Source organism: Pseudoliparis swirei, chromosome 19 (assembly GCF_029220125.1).
Source record: "Pseudoliparis swirei isolate HS2019 ecotype Mariana Trench chromosome 19, NWPU_hadal_v1, whole genome shotgun sequence".
Lineage (NCBI taxonomy): Eukaryota > Metazoa > Chordata > Actinopteri > Perciformes > Liparidae > Pseudoliparis > Pseudoliparis swirei.
In genome coordinates, this window is record NC_079406.1 from 26251440 (window position 1) to 26275787 (window position 24348).

General features: G+C 43.7%; 1 protein-coding gene across 1 annotated transcript; it reads right to left on the reverse strand.

Annotated features, from left to right (window-relative positions):
• Window positions 1–7246: 7246 nt before the first annotated feature.
• Window positions 7247–23071, reverse strand: LOC130209332 (uncharacterized). Its single transcript, XM_056438895.1, has 9 exons — window positions 22804–23071; window positions 21245–21402; window positions 18622–18828; window positions 17555–17625; window positions 16573–16660; window positions 14844–14956; window positions 11734–11871; window positions 11462–11546; window positions 7247–8207 (listed from the first exon to the last, which is right to left on the reverse strand). The coding sequence occupies exons 1-9, from the start codon at window positions 22892–22894 to the stop codon at window positions 8178–8180; spliced, it is 981 nt and encodes a 326-aa protein (XP_056294870.1). The 5' UTR covers window positions 22895–23071; the 3' UTR covers window positions 7247–8177.
• Window positions 23072–24348: the final 1277 nt, after the last annotated feature.

Genomic DNA, 24348 nt, shown 5'->3' on the forward strand with positions numbered 1-24348 from the left:
AGGTGAGGCCAGTGCCGGAGCTTTTCGACTGAGCCCTTTTTAATGCCAGGCTTCACCGGAGCTTTCATCGGGGGGCTTCGCATGCCGAGGAAGAGCGTCGTGATTTAAAGAGAGTTGACAATAATTCTTCCCCCGCGCAACGTGATATAAGACCTCCAGGAGCCGGGCTGATGTCTTAATGGGCAGAAATAAAAGAGGTAAAAACCAAAAAAAGACGGACGTCTCTTCTACGCTGACTGATACCTGCCAGAAAAAAACTCTGACTTTCTTCCCAGGATCCTTCACTTGCATCTCCACTATCATTTATTTAAAGCGCCAAAAGAATAGATAGATGTCCGTAAAAGAAAAGTGGTTTTTTTGGGTGTTTTTTTTTAAACAATCCTGCCCTGGAACACAAAAAAGCATTTCAGGGCTGAGAGGAAATCGATTGCAGATGTCGTAGCCAGAACCTGAGGAGGAAATGTTTACAACCTGTGCACCAAAGTGGTGCCAGCAGCTCGGCCCGATATCTCGCCCCGGCGTCACGGCGAAGGAGAACGAGAACGGTTAGAAAGCGTCATTAGTCGACGAGGTCGCCGACGGTAGAGCAATCAGACCGTTAGAAACAAAGTCTGACATCGAGCCTTAAAGGAATAGTTCTTATTATCCTGCCAAGGAAACCAGAAGAGATCAACGCCACCCTGAAGCCAGCTGCCGCTTAGCGGTAGCTTAGCATAAAGTTACCTTTATTTAGGTAGGTAGCTTTCAAAACACAGTCGCAAAAGTGCTCTACGATAAAACGGAGCGCATTTAAAATACAAAGCGAGGAGCGTGAACACAGGCAAACAGATTGAAATAAACAAAATATATTGTATACAAATAAAATTACCAAAGAAAAACGGGTTTTATCCGTTATGTAATGTAGGAATCTGGACCTTGGTTCAACCGGGACACATCCGAGGATCTGTGGGCCAAAGGGCAATAAAAGAAGAAGAAGAAGAAGAAGAAGAAGAAGAAGAAGAAGAAGAAGAAGAAGAAGAAGGAGGAGGAGGAGGAAGAGAAGGAAGAAGAAGAAGAAGGAGGAGGAGGAGGAAGAGAAGGAAGAAGAAGAAGAAGAAGACCTTGACTTGACCTCAGCTCTTTGGCTCCCTTCAGATACCAGAGTGGTCAATCTTCTCAGATAACGTTTGGAAATTGGGTGTATTTTCCAAAACGTCAAAGTATTCCTTCACAAAGTATGAAAATGTATCTGGATGCGTGTCAAATAAATTGTATAAATACATATATTAGAATCAATTCACGTGTCTCTTTTGTTTAGAGGAAAACGTTCTGCCGTCGTCCTTCACAGGGTGAGATCACGCAAAAAAAGTCAATTTAATAGCTGAAAATGGACTCGAGGCTCCGGCTTCCTGCTGCATCCGTCTGGTCCGCCGGGTCATCCTGGAAATCTCTCCTGCAGAGCAATTCATCACAAAAAATGTTCCCGCAAAGAACACGGGCGATATTGACAACGTAATAACAACGAGCAACGATCACCATAATATCAGTGGGAACGGCGTGCCAGGATAAACACTCCCATCGAGCGTTCCTCGACATTAAAACACACATCTGTCTTCCAGATCATCGACGTTCGGCTTCGGCGAAGGGGTCGACCTCGCCGCCGCGCTTCGCCTGGGCTCCAAACGGTCCGGACGACTGCCACCAGGGTTCATACATATTTTGACCAATGGATTTCCATGACTTTTCGATGAATTTTCCACGACTTTTCCACGACTTTTCCATGACTTTTCCACAACCTTTCCACGACTTTTCCACGACCTTTCCACGACTTTTCCATGACTTTTCCACGACCTTTCCACGACTTTAAACCAAATTTCCATGACCAAACATTTTGTGAAATCTGTGTTTACATGATAGATGGATTATCCCTGAGCTACTGTTGCTATGGCCAACAAACTTTTCAGTCACTCGCAGCCATGACTTTTCCAAAACTTTTGTGATTTCATTTTTTTCAAGCTCTTTTCCAGGCCTGGAAATAACCATATTCAAATTCCATGACTTTTCCAGGTTTTCCATGACCGTAAGAACCCTGTGCCGCTCACGGTCGCCCCTTCGTTCACCTCAAATAATCTGCGGCCATCTCGCCACCGCCGAGGCGAGAAAAACGTCTCCGCGCGTGTTTGCATTGCTTCATTCGGGAAGGGGCCGACATCGTCTGTTTATTTCCTCAAAACCGATTTCCTTCCAGCGCTCAACCACAACTTTTACCTTTTCAAAAAAAAAGAAGTCCAAACCCATAAACGCTCCTTTTTAAGACGTGACGACCAGGGGCCAACTTGACCTCACTGGAGAATGAAAACTCACACCGACTCTCGTTTGGATCGAAAAAGGAGGCCGCGGCAGCCTTCATCAATCATTTTCTGTCCGCCGACAGCTTGTTGAATCCGTACAAAATGGGGGAAGGCTCGGAGCCAGGAAGCAGGAGGACTGCTCACGGGGAGGAAGATATCGTGGTGGGAAAAGGGCCTTAAAGAAGCTCATGGTTGTCAGAGTATTTTACCCATTTGTGCCCTAAAGGTTGCTGAGACCCCAACCTGCTCCTGGCTGAAGGAAAACAAGGGAAACCAAAACCGCTAATACTGCTATTACTACTACTCTCATTATAGGTATTATTTCTGTCATATGGATGGACTATGTTGTAATTTTATTATCTTAACTCTGTACACATGACGTGTTTTGCACTTTTACAATGTGAGGGTCCAAGGAAAGAAGGATGAACTCAACATTTTAAGGACATTCTGCGTTGCATGATCGTGCCTCCTTATTACCAGGAAATGGCCGCAGTTAGTTTTAGGCAACAAACCGATAAGTCTTGTAATCAGTTACACGGTGTTTATGTCTCGGGCTTTTATTGTGAAAGGTAAAGAGCAGAACGAGTGAATCTGGTCTGCGCTGCCTTTGTCAAGTTTGAAAAGGAGTAATAAAGTTTGACGTCTTGGTTGAGGCTGCGAGGGCCTCCCCCGTCTTGTTTTACACAATATATAGTTTTGAATTTGTCCCGACGACGTGATTGGTCGATGCCTTTATTTTTGTCGGGAGTGTTCACGTTTTGTTTGAAAGTACTTTGAAAGCAAAAACAAATATATTGATGTACGAATTAATCACATGTAAAAAAAAAAAGGAGAAAGAAATGAGCACAGGTGTGTAAAGGCCTTTAAGGTGCCAAACAACCCACAATGCAACACTAGAATGAACTCAACATTTTAAGGACATTCTGCGTTGCATGATGAAGCATTTCCGTGCCTCCTTGTTACCGAGAAATGGCCGCAGTTAGTTTTAGGCAACAAACCGACTTAGTTTAAGGAAAAAAATCTTGGCGGGACTCAAAATAAATACGCAAGAAATGTTAGATAAGAACATAAAGCGCTTTACAAAAACATTATAACTTAAAAATATCAAATTTGAGACATGAACACCGGTCTCCTGGTTGAAAGTCCTGTGTTTGTTTGTCCCGCCCACCGTGAAGACTTTCTCACTCCTTCCTTCATGAGTTCACGTGTTCACTTGTTCACGTGTTCATGCATTGTGCGTTTACGTTACAGACCGCATGGCGTGTAACGAAACGCACAAAGCGAGAATTGTGTGTTTCTCCCGCTGCACGCATCTTAAAAATTCGCCTTTTTTCTCTCTTGCCAATCACGACCTCTTTCACCTCCTTCCATAAACACTCCGGCCGGCCAGAGGAGGACGCGAGGAGAGAGGATGTGAAGAAAAAGACAACAATGCTAGACGCTGTTGATTCCCGTGGCGACGTGTAGTCATCGGGAAAGACTTAACAGAAACATCGCGTGCGGCTTTCTCCCCGCTTTCCGTGTCACGTTTTTTTTTTAAAGATGCACTCGCAGATACCGAGAGGCGCGGTGACGTCGAGCCCTCGCGTGACACGAATCTCTAGTCAATGACGTCTTTCTTCGTGACACGGGGACTTTGGCTTCTGCAGACGTCTTTTTAAGAAAATGCAGTTTAAAAGCTTGGATTTCCGTTATAATACGACGCACAAAAATCCTCCCTGTGCTGCATTAAGCTTTATCGTCTTAGAAACTCGAGCCCCCTCGAGCACATTGCCGAGTTCGCTTCTTTCTTCTTTTTTTTCTCTCACTTGACACGTCGATTCATTTTTGTTTATCGGGAGAAAAGGATTCCTCTCCACGTGATGTCATCATTCTCTTTAGCGCGAGAGCGCCGTCGCCAAAACAAGACAACTCGACAACAACCCTCCCCCCCAAAAAACTGACACCTAACCCTCGTGTGTGTTTACTCACGCCACTAAACATTTACACACTCATCCAAACAGTGTCAGAGAGAAAGAAAGAAAGAATAAAGGAGAAAAAAACAACGCTCTGTTTTACGTTAGCATGCAGGCCCGAGCCGTTCGCCTCCATCTCTTCCGAGACACGGGAAAAAAAACGTTCCCGGGACATCCGCAGTGATCAATCTGATGGACCCAAACAGCGGTACACACGGAGGACGGCGGACGTAAACATTCCTCGACTCGAACCGGACGCCGCTAACATTGTCTTTTAGTTTAACGAAGAAAAAGAAAAAAACGCTAACAGCTACGCGCCGAAACATTTCGTTTTTTCGAGTTCTTTTTCCGTGTAGCGGAGACAGACGAATGTATATATTTCTCTAAGTGGACTCCGGCTCTCGTAAATATTTAATGAGCGCTTTCTTTTCACAATTATTTTTTTTCCAGCCTCCATGTGGAGTTATTCATCGTCCACACATAACTTCATACAGTGCATACTTGTACCACATAATCTGTGTTTGCACAAGCAAGTGCACAGACAACAAGTCTCACTTCTTTGTTTTACGGCTAACATCCTGGCGTTAAATATAATAATATGTGTTTTGCCTGGCTGTGACGACGCCCGGACATAAACACGCCGTTCTTTCTGTACCTGTAATTGTTCTATTAATAATGGCCGTAACGTCTGCGTCTCGTTCTCGGTTTTTTTTCCCAGCCGCCACACGTTGTTAATCTCTCGGTTTACACCTCTCGCCACTCGCAGCCTCGTCGAGGTGGGACTGTTCCACTCAGCGCTTGGCAGTCAAGAGGGCGAGGCGGGCCCTCGCCGCCCCGCTGCCACCGGCGTCCCTCGTGGTCAACGGCGCCGAGCGCAAAATCCGGGAGTCCGCCAACACCTTTCCGACAAGACGTAACGCCGCGACGCGTCCGAACCGAGAGCGGGGGGGGGAAGGATTACACATGTGCACACATTCCTTTCTGGTGGACCACCTGGAGTGGGCCAGAACTCAGACCTGAACCCGGCTGGTAATGAGACTCAAAGGTCATTATTTCTTCCGTTAAACACAGTTCTATTCGTCTTCCGATTGGTTGATCCGGGCGTGATGTTTTATTGGAGTAGAAGTATTTGATCTCATTCTGTCTTCTAGTAGGCCTACAGATGTTCTGAACCTTTTTTATCCCGGGGGATCCACGTTTTTAAAGACCGATAAACAATCACGACCAAATTCACAATAGATATTGAGGACATAAATATACCAAATCAATGAGTAAACAGGCTATCTTCTTCTGTTTCCTCTCACCCGTCAAACCAGCAGAATGAATGCTAGCCTAAAAGTTCAATGTTTTGAGAGCAAGTATCGGAAAACAATGAGAACGCTCCGGCTCCCTCGTGTGGCTGAAAGGTGAATTGCAAATGTGAACGTTAGCTGAAAAGACTGAAAGAAATTCTGGCACGTGAATAACCCACCTATTGGAAGTGACCTTCTTCAATAATTTACCCCGTGATTTTAACCCATTTGAAATATTATGTCAGATCATTTAAACCAGCATAAAACATTGTGGGTAGAAAAAAAATATCTTATTTTATTGAACCTATTATAGTGTAATTATTTTAGGAATAATGCATGACTGATGTGTTTTTAGCTAACACCAAAGTACCCCTCGGCAGTGCAACAGTTGTAGAAATACATCATTAATGGAGAAGAAATCTCATATACTAGTAGTTTAAGTTACAGTTCCTTCTCCCCCTGCTTGTTGTTTGCCATTTTTTTATATCTTGACCTTATTGTTGAGCTTGTTAGAGGACATGTTCACCTTTGACCCATCAAACCATTTCTTAATCCTCACATTTCCACCCAGCTAACATCTTTTTAATTTGAATGTAAAAGTCAGTTTTGTTGTAAGCCCACTCTGACCTCAATATCCAGGATTATTTTGGGTGTTCACCCCAATTATCACACAGGGAGGAGTGGTAATGGAACCCAGTGCTTTTTGGAAGATGACTAAGATGCTGAACCACATGAGTGAGTGGAACGTTTTGACCTTTAAAGCATCTTTTATTTTTAAGTATGTCGTTTTACCGAGAATGTTAATTTCTGTCACGCTAATCATTGCGTTGGTTGTCACTTTAATACCTGTGTGGACTTCAATGCCTCTACCTTCGAGGTAAGGACAAGACTTTGACACCTGGATGTGCATCCTGCATCCCGTCTGTGCTCTTTAGACTCGTAAAACTTTTAATTGAGGTTAGGAAAAAGGTTGCGGTTTTGTCAAATAATTAAAAACACAAACATCCTGGCCTAACCCGAACCACGTTGACTTCTTTAGTTAATGAAAAACACAACCTTCTCGTGACTTTAACTAAATATGTTGAATCCGCCAAATAAATGACGATAAAAAGTAGTTGTGTTGTCGTTTGCCAGAAGCGTTGTGGCTCGAGTCGACAGCTCTGGTTAGAGCTCCAGGAAAACTGATTACATGTGTTGACAGGGAAAGTTGTGCTTAAATATAAAAAAATTAAAATAAATGTTTATTTCTGACGTAATGTGACTTTGGAAAGAGGAGGACACGGGAAAAGATTGCTCAAAAAAGTTGCAAAACACACGCATTAAAAGATCTATCAATTATTCTTGTGGTGAATGCTATGCGATGATATACAATTATTAGTCTTTGGGGTTTGCTACAAGAATGTTTATATGCTGTAACGTTAAAAAAAACTTGAAACTCTCCTTATCAGCGCCTGTCTCTTTAAAACCCCGCCCGTAAAGGCCCAGTCTGCTCTGATTGGATGCCTCGTTTAAAGGAACAGTTCCTGCATGAGGGATTCCATCCATACTTTCTACAACCTTGGACCTTTTTAATGCCTGATGAAGAGGACGCTAGTCATTTTGTTTAATAGTGCTAACCATATAAATATGATAGGGGAAGAAAGGACATTCCCATTAAAATCTACACGTATCAGGGTGGTCAGAGCGGCGGCCATTTTTATTGCGACGGGCTAAACTGAACAAACTTACGAACTTTATTTTCCCCGTCAGAAGTAGTAAATAAATAGTTAATATGTAGCGTGACATCGAAAGCATCCCCCTAAAACATGTCTTTTAAAAACTGTTCAAACTATGTAATTTTGTATATACAGTATACATGTATACCAATGTAGTGGTAAGTTACAAACAATTAACAGTACTTTTTCCTTAAAATAATATTCTTTTTTTAACCTACATCAAATAATTAGGCTAAACACTGTTCATCTACTTTATCATATTACATCTCATGTTTCATTTTCTAAGAAGCTAAATATCACATGGTTCCCATTTGACGCCCTTAATCTGAGCCTCAAATGCTCTTTTTAATCTCCTTGCTGACAAGCGATAATTAAGGTTACGATCATCACAGTGGAGACGTACCAGATCCCCAGTGAAGGGGGCGGGGCCACAATCAGTCGAGCGCTTCAGTTTGTTGTCAACAACACAACGTTTTGTTGTTTCCTCTGCCCACCAGCTGCTTGGCAAACACAACAAAAGACAACATTCTCAGGTGCTTCATTTACTCTCCGGCTCTGTACTTTGCTCATGTGTTGATTACGAGGTCCGAACGACTTCAGAACCACTACAGGAGCACGTGATAGAGGACGGGCGGCGTTTTTAATTCGGTCCGACGTCACCGAGCGGATTCTTCTCAGACAGGTGAACAATACTGGAAAGAAAACACTTTACGCACGCTATCCAAGTGTTTTTTTGTGTGTTTTTTTACGACAATGTGATGTGAAGTGTCCCAGAGAGCGGAACCGCACACACAAACATCGAGCGGTAGAGTTCTGGTTTGCAGAAGGTGAGACGAGGGGGAGGAGAAAAAGAAGAAGAGGAGTCCGGGCTCCAGGCGTCGGGCCTCAGGGAGGTTTCTGGTGTCCGCTCAGCGCCTGAGGACAGAACAATAAACTGGAAATGAATACGAGCAAAAGACAATAAACACGACGAGGGTTAAATGTCCCGGGAAGTGACGGCCTGTCAGAACACGGCGAGACGGACGGGTCCAAACCGGGTTCTGTTGCTTCTAGATAAGTGAAGACGTGGGTTATCACCCACAGGGTACATGGAGCGCGTTAAACTCCAGGCCTGGAAAAGTAAAAAAATGTAATTCCAAAAATGTTGGAAAAGTCATGAAAATGTGTTACATTCACGTTAATTTATGCAATTTGATTAAAAGAATAAAACATTTATGTCCAGAATAAAACATTTATGTAAATGTTTTATTCTGGACCTGGATGAAGATCTTTTTCTTCCTTGAGTTCAGTGGCATCGGACGACCTCACCGAAACATTTACACAACGGAACAAACATTTTCACGGCTTCAATTTGGAAGAATGTGCCTTCAAGTGAACTTTCAACAAAGAGAATAATAACATAATAATAATATTATAATAATATAATAATACTAAAATAAGAACTCGCCGTGTCGTCGGTCTCTAATGAGAAAACATCCCCGGATTTAGTTTGAATAATCTCACCAACACGACTATGAATATCTCTCTCTCTCTCTCTCTCTCTGTTCCTCCCTCTCTCTCTCTCTCTCCTTCTTTGTCTCTTCCTCACTGTCTCCCTCTCTTTGTCTCTCTCTCCCTCTCTCCCTCACTGTCCCCCTCTCTCTCTCTCTCTCTGTCTCTCACTCTCTCTCTCTCCCTCTCTCTCTCTCTCTCTCTCAGCCCTGCAAAGAAAGAAAGAAAGAAAGCACCCTGGATCATCTGCACTCAATCAGAATAATTATCTAAAGAAATGCAGCTCTGAGCCTGTGAGGGGAACGAAGCACAGAGGCTGCTGGCATTCGCCTCCCCTCCAGTCGTTATTAGTCCTCTCCCTCTCTCTCTCTCTCTCTCTCTCTCTCTCTCTAGCACCCGGACGGTTTGGGAGGAAGCCATCTGCAGCCGACAGACAGACAGAGGGGGAAAAAAGCCCCGATGTGACTCCGGTGCCCAGAAAGTCTCAGCCGTCTCTCAAGTCTTCTGGCAGCTCGGCGGCTCCACTGGCACACGAGCATCAGCCCTATGTTCTGTCTCCCAGGCTTCCTCTTATCCACAGAGAGACTTACAGACAACACACACACACACAACTAAGCTTGTCACCCTGCAGTGTGTGTGTGTGTCAGCTTTTAAACGTCGGACAGCAAACACCTTTTTGGAGTTCCCGGCTTTAGAGGCGTTTGAGGTCCTGTCAGGATTCCCGAGCGCCTCCCGGAGGAGCGCTCTGTGGGACGTCGTTTTCTTTTTCCTGATTGATTGGGAATAGCTTTCGCAAACAAAAGTCCCTCAAAGCACTCTGACGTTTCAAAAGCAGACAAGACAGAGAAAGCAAATCGCTGATTAGGCTCCAGTGCCCGTGAAGTATCGGCGTTATGGATGTCCTGGATGTTCTGGATGTTCTGGATGTCCTGGATGTTCTGGATGTCCTGGATGTCCTGGATGTTCTGGATGTCCTGGATGTCCTGGATGTTCTGGCGGGCCTCACGAGTCCACAGGGGACTGGCAGCTGTCTTCAGAGGACTATTTGTCTTCCTAAACTTCAAATTTCTCTCACTGAGATTCGCCGCTTAAGAGGCTTTCAAAGACTGTTCCTCAAATGTAAAAGGCAGCTTCAGTCCTTCCACAGCTTTAAAAGCCTAAAAGATGAATTCATAAATATGTGAGAGGTAGAGAGACATTGAATAAAACCCGAACATAAGCTTGTTTTTGATTTTTGATTTAGATTAGAAGCATCTAATAAAGGCAGGGTTCATACACATTTTGACCAATGGATTTCCAGGACTTTTCCAGGACCTTTTCAGGACTTTTCCGTGACTTTAAACCAAATTTCCATGCTATGGCCAACAAACTTTTCAGTCACTCGCAGGGCAAAATAAAATAAAATTGCTTGCTTATAATTTAAGTGTTTTTAAAAAACTTAGCATGAATGAACATGTGAATATTAAACATTTCTATGACTTTTACAAAACTTTTGTGATTTCATTTTTTTCCACGACTTTTCCATGACCTTTCCATGACCTTTCCATGACTTTTCCACGACGTTAAACCAAATTTCCATGACCAAACATTTTGTGAAATCTCTGTGTATACATGATAGTGGATTATCCCTGAGCTACTGTTGCTATGGCCAACAAACTTTTCAGTCACTCGCAGGGCGAAAAATAAAAAGATGTTTTTTTCAAGGACTTTTCCAGGCCTGGAAATAACTATATTAAAATCACATGACTTTTCCAGGTTTTCCATGACCGTAAGAACCCTGTAAATGCAGGTAACAAGTCTCAGGTATGTTCAATTCGTCGCCCCCTGAACTCTAATGTCTGTAGCTTTGGTCATAATTTAAATTATAACAAAGATTTGCTGTCAGAATTCATTCCTTCAAGAACATTCTGTGGTCCAGTTTCCAGAAACCTTTAAAAGCCCAAAACAAGGATGAGAGTCTGGTACCCATGAAGTTTCACTCTCTGGTTGTGTGACAGGTCCTGTAGGTCTTCTATTTCAGGTCTTTGATCCAGATGGGTTTTAATACAGGAAAGGTCGCTCTTAAAATAAAGGTTCTCGTAAAATACAAAGTGAGCAAACGAGCAATTAGATTTTTTTTTCAGTCATCTTTTTTCTTCTTCAACTGTCCGATTAGTTTGATTGAAAGAAAATCGACCTCATGGATTTCAATCAAGCTATAAATCTCGACCATTTTCCCGGTTCTGACTTCTCAAATGTACGTTTTTTTTAACGCTGTTCTTTGTCATGAATGGGTTTTGGATTATAAATGATACCTTCCTGGTTTGGAGGAAAAAACAAAAAACGCTTAGTACTTCATTCTTTTGTTTTTGATCTCAAAGTTTCGAGTGAGAGGATCTTTTAATACCGCGCTTTCAACAGTCCTTGAACTACCAAAAAAGGTTATTTTACAGAACACATCGTCTTACAAAGAACCCTTCATAAAAACATTTTTTTTTAAACTGTTCTGGGTCGAACGTCAGTTCTTTCTGGAAGAACTGACACACCGGCAACTCCTCTGAGGTTTGGCAACCGTGCTCAGCTGAATATTAGCCCTCCCTAATAAATCTCTAATATTTCACCCCTGAGGTTTGTTCTCGTCTCCCCCGCACACAAAAACTCGACGATTAAACCAAGTAGAATAAAAATGAAACCGGTACCTGGTTGAAGAGCTCCGCGTACAGCATGTTGGACTTCTCCACCTGAGACTCCAGGTCAGCCACGGCGTCCCACGACGTCACGCCGCTTCAAAACAAAGAACGGCGTGCGGGAAAATGTATTACGAAAAAAATATATATAGTTGAAAAGATAATTGAAAATGAGAGATGAAAAGAGTTTTTTTTTTGTTTTCCTTATTTATTGCCAGTGGGAGTTTAAAACACTCCAGAACTTGAACTCTGGCAGCGGAGGTGCAGCTTCGTCACCTCCTTACGTGTCATGGCGTGCGGTGGCCTCCAGGGGGCAGATGGCGCTCTGCGTGGTGTCGTCTTTGCATAAACTCTTCTTCAGCTTCTCCGCCTTCTTTTTCAGCAGCAGAGCATCTCTCTCCTCCATCAGGCTGTCTTTGAATCTGCAGAAGCACACTCAGCGGTTCTTTTACGAGGGAGTGAGCGTCGCTAGTTAAACTTAATAAAGTAACGTGAGTCTCCGTGTGGAGGTCTCTGGAGTGGGTCGCTACCCAGAGATTCACACCCTGTATTCCTAAGGAAGAGGTGTATTTAGTTTCTTACGATCCCTAGAGGAATAAAACAGGACTTATCAATCAATCCTTGTTTTATAAATGAATTATGTTAAAAGAATAGTTCAACATTTTGGAGGGGAAAAATGCCTATTTGGTTTCTTGCTGAGTCTGAAGCATAAAGAATGGTCTCTAAAGTTTACAGAAACAAAGATAACAGAAACAAAGATAACAGAAACAAAGATAACGTTTACAGGCTTGACGTCTCCCACTGCTCCAAGTCTTTGTGCTAAGCTAGGCTAATCCAAAGCTAGGTATATCTGACATAAAAGTAGCTACGTCAATTTTTTTCAAAATAAAACTGGTGAAGGAGCCAGCCCCTCTCTTGAGGCCAACACTCCACCTCTAGACACCAGCCACCCACCTCTAGACACCAACAACCCACCTCTAGACACTAACAACCCACCTCTTGATACCAACAACCCACCTCTAGACACCAACAACCCACCTCTAGACACTAACAACCCACCCCTTGACACCAACAACCCACCTCTAGACACCAACAACCCACCTCTAGACACTAACAACCCACCTCTTGACACCAACAACCCACCTCTAGACACCAACAACCCACCTCTAGACACCAGCCACCCACCTCTAGACACCAACAACCCACCTCTTGACACTAACAACCCACCTCTAGACACCAGCCACCCACCTCTAGACACCAACAACCCACCTCTAGACACCAACAACCCACCTCTAGACACCAACAACCCACCTCTAGACACTAACAACCCACCTCTAGACACCAACAACCCACCTCTAGACACCAACAACCCACCTCTAGACACCAACAACCCACCTCTAGACACCAACAACCCACCTCTAGACACCAACAACCCACCTCTAGACACCAACAACCCACCTCTAGACACCAACAACCCACCTCTAGACACTAACAACCCACCTCTAGACACCAACAACCCACCTCTAGACACCAACAACCCACCTCTAGACACTAACAACCCACCTCTAGACACCAGCCACCCACCTCTAGACACCACCTCTAGACACCAACAACCCACCTCTAGACACTAACAACCCACCTCTAGACACCAACAACCCACCTCTAGACACCAACAACCCACCTCTAGACACCAGCCACCCACCTCTAGACACCAACAACCCACCTCTAGACACCAGCAACCCACCTCTAGACACCAGCCACCCACCTCTAGACACCAACAACCCACCTCTAGACACCAGCCACCCACCTCTAGACACCAACCACCCACCTCTTGACACTAACAACCCACCTCTAGACACCAACACCCACCTCTAGACACCAACAACCCACCTCTAGACACCAACAACCCACCTCTAGACACACCTCTAGACACCAACCACCCACCTCTAGACACCAACAACCCACCTCTAGACACCAACAACCCACCTCTAGACACCAACCACCCACCTCTAGACACCAACAACCCACCTCTAGACACCAACCACCCACCTCTAGACACCAACAACCCACCTCTTGACACCAACCACCCACCTCTAGACACCAACAACCCACCTCTTGACCCCAACAACCCACCTCAAGACACCAACCACCCACCTCTAGACACCAACAACCCACCTCTTGACACCAACAACCCACCTCTAGACACCAACCACCCACCTCTAGACACCAACAACCCACCTCTAGACACCAACCACCCACCTCTAGACACCAACCACCCACCTCTAGACACCAACAACCCACCTCTAGACACCAACCACCCACCTCTAGACACCAACAACCCACCTCTAGACACCAACAACCCACCTCTAGACACCAACCACCCACCTCTAGACACCAACAACCCACCTCTAGACACCAGCCACCCACCTCTAGACACCAACAACCCACCTCTAGACACCAACAACCCACCTCTAGACACCAACAACCCACCTCTAGACACCAACCACCCACCTCTAGACACCAACAACCCACCTCTAGACACCAACAACCCACCTCTAGACACCAACCACCCACCTCTAGACACCAACAACCCACCTCTAGACACCAACAACCCACCTCTAGACACCAACCACCCACCTCTAGACACCAACAACCCACCTCTTGACCCCAACAACCCACCTCTAGACACCAACCACCCACCTCTAGACACCAACAACCCACCTCTAGACACCAACACACCCACCTCTAGACACCAACAACCCACCTCTAGACACCAACCACCCACCTCTAGACACCAACAACCCACCTCTAGACACCAACAACCCACCTCTTGACCCCAACAACCCACCTCTAGACACCAACCACCCACCTCTAGACACCAACAACCAACCTCTTGACCCCAACAACCCACCTCTAGACACCAACCACCCACCTCTAGACACCAACCACCCACCTCTAGACACCAACAACCCACCTCTAGACACCAACCACCCACCTCTAGACACCAACAACCCACCTCTAGACACCAACCACCCACCTCTAGACACCAACAACCCATCTCTTGACCCCAACAACCCACCTCTAGACACCAACAACCAACCTCTTGACCCCAACAACCCACCTCTAGACACCAACCACCCACCTCTTGACACCAACAACCCCCCTCTTGACACCAACCACCCACCTCTTGACACCAACAACCCCTCTCTTGAGACCAACAACCCACCTCTAGACACCAACCACCCACCTCTAGACACCAACAACCCACCTCTTGACCCCAACAACCCACCTCTAGACACCAACAACCCCCCTCTTGAGACCAACAACTCACCTCTTGACCCCAACAACCCACCTCTAGACACCAGCCACCCACCTCTAGACACCAACAACCCACCTCTTGACACAACACATCCAGTCGTGCTGCTGCTGACAGAGCCACTCGAACTGCTCCGCCGTGCCCTGCAGCTTCCTCAGGCTGCACTCGTTCTCCTGCTGCAGCTCCATCACCTCCAAAGACAACAACATGTTCAACCAGGACGAGACAACAAGGGAGGCGGAGTGTAACGACGTGGGAAAGACGAAAGGCCTCGACTCTTGAACTCGGTGCCGTCATCTGGAAAGATGAGCGAACAAGGGGGTCTCCGCTTAATCTCCGACTCCCTGGACTTTCTCAATAATTCACAGACTTTATCCGTTAGCCGCATAAATAAATGTTATGATTAAGTTTCCCGCTGGCAGGCCGGTTCGTTGTTTTCGTTCCTGCTCCTTTCTCAAAGGAGATAGCTGCAGATTTTGGATTCTTTCCCCTGTTTGATGGACTGGTTGAAACAGGGCCAGTGAGGGAGTGAGTCTTTGGAAGCCAAGTGTGAATTTAAAAAAAGAAAATTAAAAAAGAAAATCCTCACGGTGTGTAGGAATGTTTCCCTTATTGACTCACACTCGACACATTAATACAAACCTTGTGCCAGAAAAAAAGAAAAATCTGAATTAGTGTGTTCTCTCGGGTGGTTGTCGTTTTTTGGTTGCCACAGAATTTAAATTTGAGGGTTTTTAGGTTCCGGCGTGTTATTGTCGGTTTTTAACTGGCGCGCTGGCGCCTTGACCTGAGTGTTAACCTGTCGCTTCTGATTGGAGGAGCTGGCAGAAGCAGGAGGTTGCATTGCATTATTTCTGCAGGATATTGGCTGCACGCATGACAACGAGAAAGAGTTTTATAATGTTTTTCTACATTACGAAACCCATTAAAATCCCATTATTTCTCTATTTATGGGCAAACAGAGAGGACCAAACAGTGGTGAATAAAGTGTCCAATCCTGACATCTGCCGGACAAAAGTCACATTACAACCATTTTACTTTTATTCTTGTTCTGTTAGATGTTTAGGGGGTTGTTTAAATATTTGGTTTGTTGCTGATTTATTTGTGTGAATAATCTCATGTAAATAAAACTTACACATTATTAATGAATAGTCACACAAACTGCAATCGCATGTTATTTTATATTCATATTTTTATGTTTATTTTAGCTCTTAAGCTGTTTACAACATAAATGTCTTCTTTCATGTCACTGAAAAGCATCATTATTAGTATTATTGTTGTGCTCCCTGTATCAACATTGTTAGTGGATAAGCTAATTGATATGAATTTACTTTTTAAACTTTAATCAAACGTTTGTCTAATTTAAAGATGGAAATCATTTATTTATTCAGGCCTGAAGGGAATAGTTAACCCAAAATGTGAATGAAACAAACAAAAAATGGCAGAATATTTATGGGAATCTGTTTTTTATATTGATTAATTGTTTTAAATCATTCTTGAGAGATTGATTTTTTTTAATTCTTGTTACGAGCTTTTAAAATAGCAGGGCATATTATATTTAAGAATTTAAATAATAAAGGAACTGAAAATGTTTTTAAAAATGTAATACAAATAATTCTTAATATTGATATGGATATTTTATGATTTTGGAGATTTTAATTAATTTTGACTCTCACAGTCGTTTCTGTTCCCTTCACAACCTTAGATAGTGAAAATAGTGTTTATCAAATATGCATCAAAACACATATATGTATATTGATATGGATATTGATATGCTGATGTTTTGATTAACTTTGACTCCCTTTACCTCCGTCTGATGAGCGGAGCGTAAATATTTCAGCTCCTCCGTCAAGGTTCGGTTGGTGTCTTGCAGCTCCTCCAGCTCGGCTGTCTTCCTGTTGGGAACAAGCACAAAACATATTTGTTTATCTCGTCTTTGTTTACTCTCATATTTCTGACCAGATTTTTTACCAAGATGATTTCTTACATGAATAAACAAAACAAAAACGTAAAAACGATACACTAATATAATTTCTTTTTTTGTGTGCATTTAATTCATATAGAGCTTTTCAAGGTACTCAAAGACACATTAAAGTAGTTCTGAACAGGCGGATTTTGATTCGTGATTTGAATATGGAAACGTAAGTGAAGTCTTGGATGAGTTTGGGGAGAGTTCCAGAGGGAGGGGCCAGAAATAGAGAAGGCTCTGTCACCCCATGTCCGGTGCTTGGTCCTATGAGGGATGGATAGGAGGTTCGCATCAGTGATTTCATGTCAGAGAGGCAGTTGGTGAGAGTGGAGTGAGTAGCAGTGGTAATGGCCTTGGTAGAGATGTAGAGCTGGACATCATCGGCCTAGCAGTGGAAGAGGAGACCATGTTGACATGTAACGTTTCCAAGAGGGAGCCGGTAGAGGACGAATAGTAGAGGACCAAGCACTGAACCCTGAGGGACGCCCTGAGGCAGAGGGGCGGTGGAGGAGGTGCAGTTGTCGATGCTGATTAATTATTGTCTGATGTTGAGGGACGACTTGAGGCGGGAGAGAAGGATGTTGTGGTTGATGCTGTCGAAGTGAGATCCAGGACAATGAGAATGCTGAGGTGGCAAGACTCTGAGGAGAGGATGAAGTCATCGGTGACAGGAACCGGATTGAAATAGTTATTTCTATGATGAGTGGTGCGATGGCTGGGAGACGGTCCTTGGTGAGAGAAGATGGGATCCAGGGACACAGGCGGAGCTTCTCAATCCTGTTGTGAAGGAAGAGAGCTCCAATGGGGGCATAGAGGTGACCTTAGAAAGGGGTTGAAGGGTGACGAGGGCGTCTTCGTATCGTTGAAGGTCCGAGAGGGCTTGGAGATGGACTGTTAGACCTGTTTAGAGTTCAGGAGTTAATCAGGGAGGCGAGTGTGTGAAAAGAGACTGTTTTTTAATTTTTTTTAATGGGAGCCAGCTGATCAAGACATGGAGGAGAGTGTGTTATTGTAGTAGTTTACGAGATCGGAGGTATTATCAAACAGCGGGGAGGGGGGGGGGGGGGGGGCAGACGTGGTACTGGCAAGAGAGGCTGAAAGAGTTGCGGGGGAGGTAGAGTTTTTTGATTTTTAAAGGATATATTGCACTTGACTTTTGGGATTGGGATGTCAACGTCCATGATGATCGCTGAGGTAATGTGAGACCAGTGGAGTTTGTTTTTAATGTCCTCCCGGTAGACAGCAGCAACACCCCAGCCTCACATGCTCCTTTGCAGAAAATTTGATTTAATTTTAACGATTCTATCGATGCATTTAATGTGAGGAGGAATTTTAAAGGCAAATGTAAAATATATATATATATATATATATATATATATAAATCTTCATGTTATTGCTAATATTTCATTCATCTTCTTGACGAGGAAGCCAACTCTCCACGGGGGTTCGAGGCGGCTGCATTTCTGCTGAACTCGACGTTTTCTTTCAGCCTTTAGACGGCGGTCCGAGGAGGAGAAGTTTGCCGGAGCGGCGGCCGGTGACAGCTTCACTTGTCTTCAGATGGCAATCGAGCTGTTTTACACACCGTCCGTGGCCCTTATCTGGGTTCCATGTTTGTTTTGAAATGTTCCTCGGTTTGAACAGCTGGGCGGAACGTGGAGGAATGTGTTTAAAATCAAACCCTCCACGATTCCACGCCGTCTAGGAAAACGAGGAGGTATTTCCTCCACAACTCAGAGGGAACGGGTCTGAAGCACAGGGGAGGATTGTACTGAGAACTCACGGTCGTTGATGCAACATGAGTGGATATGAAGCAATTAATCGTTTAATTATTCTTGTTAATTCATTATCTTATTCAAAATCAGAGAATATGAAAAGTGGGCCTGCCTGAGCAGCTCCGCCCGGAGGCCCTCGGCCACCGCGGCCCAGTGCTGGGCCTCGTCGCGCAGCTCCGCCCGGAGGCCCTCGGCCACCCTCGGCCACCGCGGCCCTGCGCTGGGCCTCGGCGTGCAGGCTCAGCAGCAGCTCGCCGTCGCGGGAGCTCGCCGCCGCCAGCAGGACCACGCGCTGCTGCAGCTGGTCCACCAGATGCTGCTGGGGGAGACGCACACACACATCCATCTGATAACATGATGGCAATCTCACTTTTTAAACGCACAAATACTGTTTTTTGGCTTTTGTTGTAACATTTTCACTGCTTCGTTCAGTATAGTTTTAACTTTATCTTTGTCTCGTACTCATGCAATATGGTCAAAATACACACAAATGGCACACATCAGCCACGTACTGTACATACACTACTGTTCAAAAGTTTGGGGTCACCCCTAGAATTTGGTGTTTTCCATGTAAACTCACACTTTTATTTATCAAATGAATAGAAAATGTATAGAAAATATAGTCAAGACATTGACAAGGTTATAAATAATGATTTGTATTATATTTAGTGTTGTTCTTCATGTCGCTCAAAGGAAGGCCAGTTTTATAGCTTCTCTCACCAGCATAACTGTTTTCAGCTGCGCTCACATAAAAAGGGTTTATATGGATTTCTACCCCTCCGCTAGTCTTCTAAGGCGATAACACAATGTACCATTAGAACACTGGAGATGGGCCTCTATGCACCTCTGTAGAGACTTCATTAAACACCAGAGAATAGTTATTTACCACATTAACTATGTAGAGAGTGTTTATGAGTATTTAATCTTATCTTCATTGAAAAAAAGTGCAATAAGGACATTTCTAAGTGACTCCAAACTTTTGAAAGCTAGTGTATATCCTGTTACTTTTGAAATCATCTGGTACAGAGCGCACAGCGAGAGGTCAAAGAGTTGGAGACGAGTCCAGACCTGACTTCATATCTACTCTATGTGGGCAAAGTGAGTCACACTCCTCCACATCTCCAACACACACCATCACGGAGCTGCTCGTGTGTTACTGTGGAGCAGAGATAAATCTCAGAGGCTGTTAGTGAAAGAAAAAGAGACGAAACTACGAGGATTTATGACATTTTGTTCAGAGTTTTGTCTCGTCTTCTCTTTTTTCTTCTTCTTCCCTGTAAAAAGCGGTGAAATAAAGCAGCAATATCTCTGGAGGTGAAACCGCTCACAGCTCAAAACTTGTGCAACTTTTGTTGAATTGGAGCCAAAAACCCAGCAAGAAAAAAAAAAAAAAAGTTTTTGTAACTACAGCCGAAGCCCCTGATGTTAACACTGGCTCTGACTGGAGCCTAATTCCAGTGTAATTTACAGTAATTGCAGCATAGGTAGCCGGCTGGAATGGTCACGGCTATGTGCGTTTAAATTATGGGATTGTAATGAGGTTAAACCCGACAAGATTAAATTACACAAATTCAAAACAAAACAAAAACAACAGAAAAACAGTGAGTTGGAAGCGGTTAGCCTTCAGGTAAGTGTTTCCTAACCGAGACTCTAACTGTCAGGGAGAGGTTAAAATAGAGCCGACTGTTTTGGGATTTGGTGAAAGTCGTTCACGGTGACGAATTACCAGCCGACTCCTTTTAAAAAATAACATTTTAGTTTTTTTACGGCACATTTACCGGGTGAGTCGTTGTTTTTCTGCCTTTTCTAGCATCAGGATACCTTTGATGTTTTAAAAGTGGAATAATTTGTGGAACAGTGGCTGAATATTTGAGGATTAAAGAAGAGAAGATATCCAAGATCCTTTTTTTAAGGACAGGGAAACTAGAACCACCAGTCTATCTATAAAATCTCTATTTATACTATTCAGAATATAAATATACTACAAAATATATATATCATATTCTTCGAAGAGAACAACCTTGTGTGGAACAGTGGCTGAATATTTGAGTATTAAAAAAGAGAAGATACCAAGATGCTCTTTTTAAGGACTGAGAAACTAGAACCACCAGTCTATCTTTAAAATCTCTATTTATACAAACATACTACAAAATAAATAAATAGATATAACATATTCTTCGAGGAGAACAGCCTTCTGTCCACACGTCGCTTTCTTTTCGCGAAACGGATAGATTTCTTTTTCCCGTCAAGGATAGTTTGAACTTGAGGTAATTTATGCAACCGCGGCAAAAAATGGTGGTGGAGACCAAAATGGAGGAAAAATCGGATTTCCAAACACATTTTTCTTTATCTCGTGCTGCATTATGTGATCGTTTTTGGGTCTGAGGTGGCGTTCAGCGCACATATTTAGTCCACGTGATGTATTTTCTAATAAAAGCATGATATGCATTTTGACTGGATAATGCTGTGGTAGCAACCTGTCAATCACCTTGTAGCCCCGCCTTAAAACAAACCCTGATGTAGGGTCTATTTGACTCTAAATGAAACCACAAGAGACCATGAGAGCTGTGGGAGTCAACCAAGACAGTCATGTGACTGTAAAACCAAAACGTTGAGCTGAGAAGACGCTAAAATGACCTTTTCTACGAATGTCTTCGTCAGCTTCGAGACAACCTTTCAAATAAGTGCAATCACCCCAGAACCGAGCAACGAGGTCACGTCTTTCCCCTCCTCACCTGCTGCTGGTGGATCTTTCCGATGAGTCGTTCCTCTCTCGCCCTGAGGTCCGCGTCCGTCTGCTCTTGGAGGCGGAGTCGAGCAGCGGCGGCCTCCAGGTCGCTCTGCAGCTTCCTGTCCCGGTCTCTGGCCATCAGACACTCCCCCTCCAGCACCGCTGCAGATACAAACAACCCGACATCGGCTCAATGCGTTCCACTCGGATGCATTTTCATATTAAAGTGTGTTTTTTTTATAAAACCTGATGATAAAAGGCGACATGTGAGCCGAGGACTCGTCTGGCGTCGGACCACTTTCCCTTCCCTCTCACCTCATCACTGCACATGCGTGTCCTTAAATCTTTTCACACACATTTTTCTTGGATCTCGGCTCCGAGGCCTCGTCTCTCACTTCATTGTCCACATCATACTGGAGATAATGGCCTATCGTTAGATAGTAATGTCCAATACATTTTTGTATTATCTTTCCGTGTCCTCATCTCACCTTCATTTTATTCATTTTCTGTATTTTACATAAGAAGATGATGAAGTCACTGTGAGGTTCTGAAACCTCGAGTTCTGCATCTTGGTTTCTGTACCACTGGATGCTGAATGAGACATTAAATGTTGCATTTAGCTTTTATGAAGTGAAAACACACTGTAAAAGTGTTCAAATTGTAACATGTCAATCACCTTGTAGCCCCGCCCCTAAAGCGTCCCCTGCTTTATGGTCTGTGTTTCTCTAAATGACCATAATGTCCTAAATGATGACATCATGCTGTATAGAAGAAGACTTGAAACTAGAGACTGAGACATAAACTCATATTTACAATGTTTACTGAGGGAATACATCAAGAGAGAAGTAGAGTCACTATATAGACTTCTATACAACCAGAGGAGCCCCCTGGTGGTCAGTAGAGAGAATGCAGCTTTAACACATGAAGCAGAGACTTCTATACAACCAGAGGAGTCACCCCCTGGTGGTCAGTAGAGAGAATGCAGCTTTAAGACATGAAGCATCGACTTCTATACAACCAGAGGAGTCGCCCCCCTGGTGGTCAGTAGAGAGAATGCAGCTTTAACACATGAAGCATAGACTTCTATACAACCAGAGGAGACGCCCCCTGGTGGTCAGTAGAGAGAATGCAGCTTTAACACATGGAGCATAGTCTTCTATACAACCAGAGGAGTCACCCCCTGGTGGTCAGGAGAGAGAATGCGGCTTTAACACATGAAGCATAGACTTCTATACAACCAGGAGAGGAGTCGCCCCCTGGTGGTGTTAGATCCCACATGAGCCTCTTCATTGCAATGAGACCATATTTTTAAACTTGACATCATTATTTAATATGACCTGTTGTGACCTCTGGGAGAAATCAGCCTCGTGAAATGATATATTTGGCGTTTCCTGTCTTATTTTAAGACAAACTCTGACTATGGTTGTGAAATTCTGCTACTCTTTTTTAATTTGATCTCGTTATCGAATCTCTGAAAATCAATAAACCCGCTACGAGTCAAGAGGAGACATAAGGAACAAGGCGGCTCCCCCCGGAGGAGTGGACGGGTCACTTCACTCTCACCTTTGTCGTGAGCCAGCCGGGTGCACTTGGCCGTGAGGTACTGGATCTGACTGCAGTCCTCGTCCCGGTGCGCCCGGAAGAACCTCCTCATGACGGACCGGCGTCCCGGGAGCGCTCTCGCCTCTCTCCGATCCTCGATTTTTAAGATTCTAAAGCCTCGTCCGGCTTCCCATGATCCTCGGGGGCAGGGCAGGTGTGTCCCTGTGATGCCTCCCTCTCTCCCTGTGAGTCTGTTTTTAAAGAAGAGGACAAAAGCGCACCTACAGAGGGCAAGTTTAGGCCTCCATCTAAGCTGCTGTTTTCATAACATGGAGGCGTGCTGCGGTGTGTGTGTGTGTGTGTGTGTCTCACTGTTTAAATAAAAAGGCAAACTCGACTTGTTTTCATGCGCAAAGTTGAAGCCTTGATAAGCCGTTACATGCCAATAAAAAAGTTCATCACCCCACACACACACACACACACATACACACGCACACCCACACACCCACACACCCACACACACCCCGAGGTGCTGCAGGAGGCTTGTCGTGTCTCGCAGGCGGGCGTCTCGGGTTAGCTCTTCTATAAGAGGGATTTTATGACGGCATTTAAGTACAAATGATGTATTTATTAGGTTTGTATGTAAGAATAACGTCTAAAACCGTCTTGTTTTTCCTGATTTCTAACGAGATGCTGCACTTAAGTACTGTACTACCAATTTGTAGGTACTTGTACATAACTTCTTTTTTTTTAATCATTCGATCAATGAGAATAATCAGCAGATGAAATGAAAATAATCAGCAGATTAAATGAAAATAATCACCAACGCAGCCTGATACAAAAATAGTAAAAAATAATAATGCTCCAACTCCAACAGTAAAATTATGCTTTTACATTCATGCAAAGTAATGATAATTTCATGAAATATTATCTGTGTATATATTTAAATATATGTTATATATATTGTGTTGTAATATATCTAGAAGCAGATTGAACATTAAAGGACTGTGCAGCTTATTTTTACAGTCTTTGCATGTTTAAAAAAAAAAATTTAAACTATTATTACTCTTATTTTTTCTTTATCTTTTTTTAATGCGTGATCACGGGCCGCTCAGATAAGAGTTTACACAATAAATGAAGTCAATCAGTCTGGGTTTATAATATATATGATAAATATAATTAAAAAATCATATATACAATATATACATATATATATTTATATTGTATATATATATTATATATATAATATATATACAATAACACTTGATATTGTTATTATAAAATAAATATTATTTAAAAAATAGTAATTACTAATAAAGAATGCTCAGAAGGTCACGTGCTCTTTATCGTTAGCCTATAAAACACGACAAATAACTAACAATAAAAACTCACTTCACCTCTTTTTCTTCTGTGTACGTGACGTCTCATGTTGCTGCAGTTACACTGTGCCGCCAGCAGAGGGAGACATAGCTCCTCCTCCCAGTGTTCACTGTGTCCACGCTCACCTTCATGCAGTTACACTGTGCCGCCAGCAGAGGGAGACAAAGCTCCTCCTCCCTTCAGTCT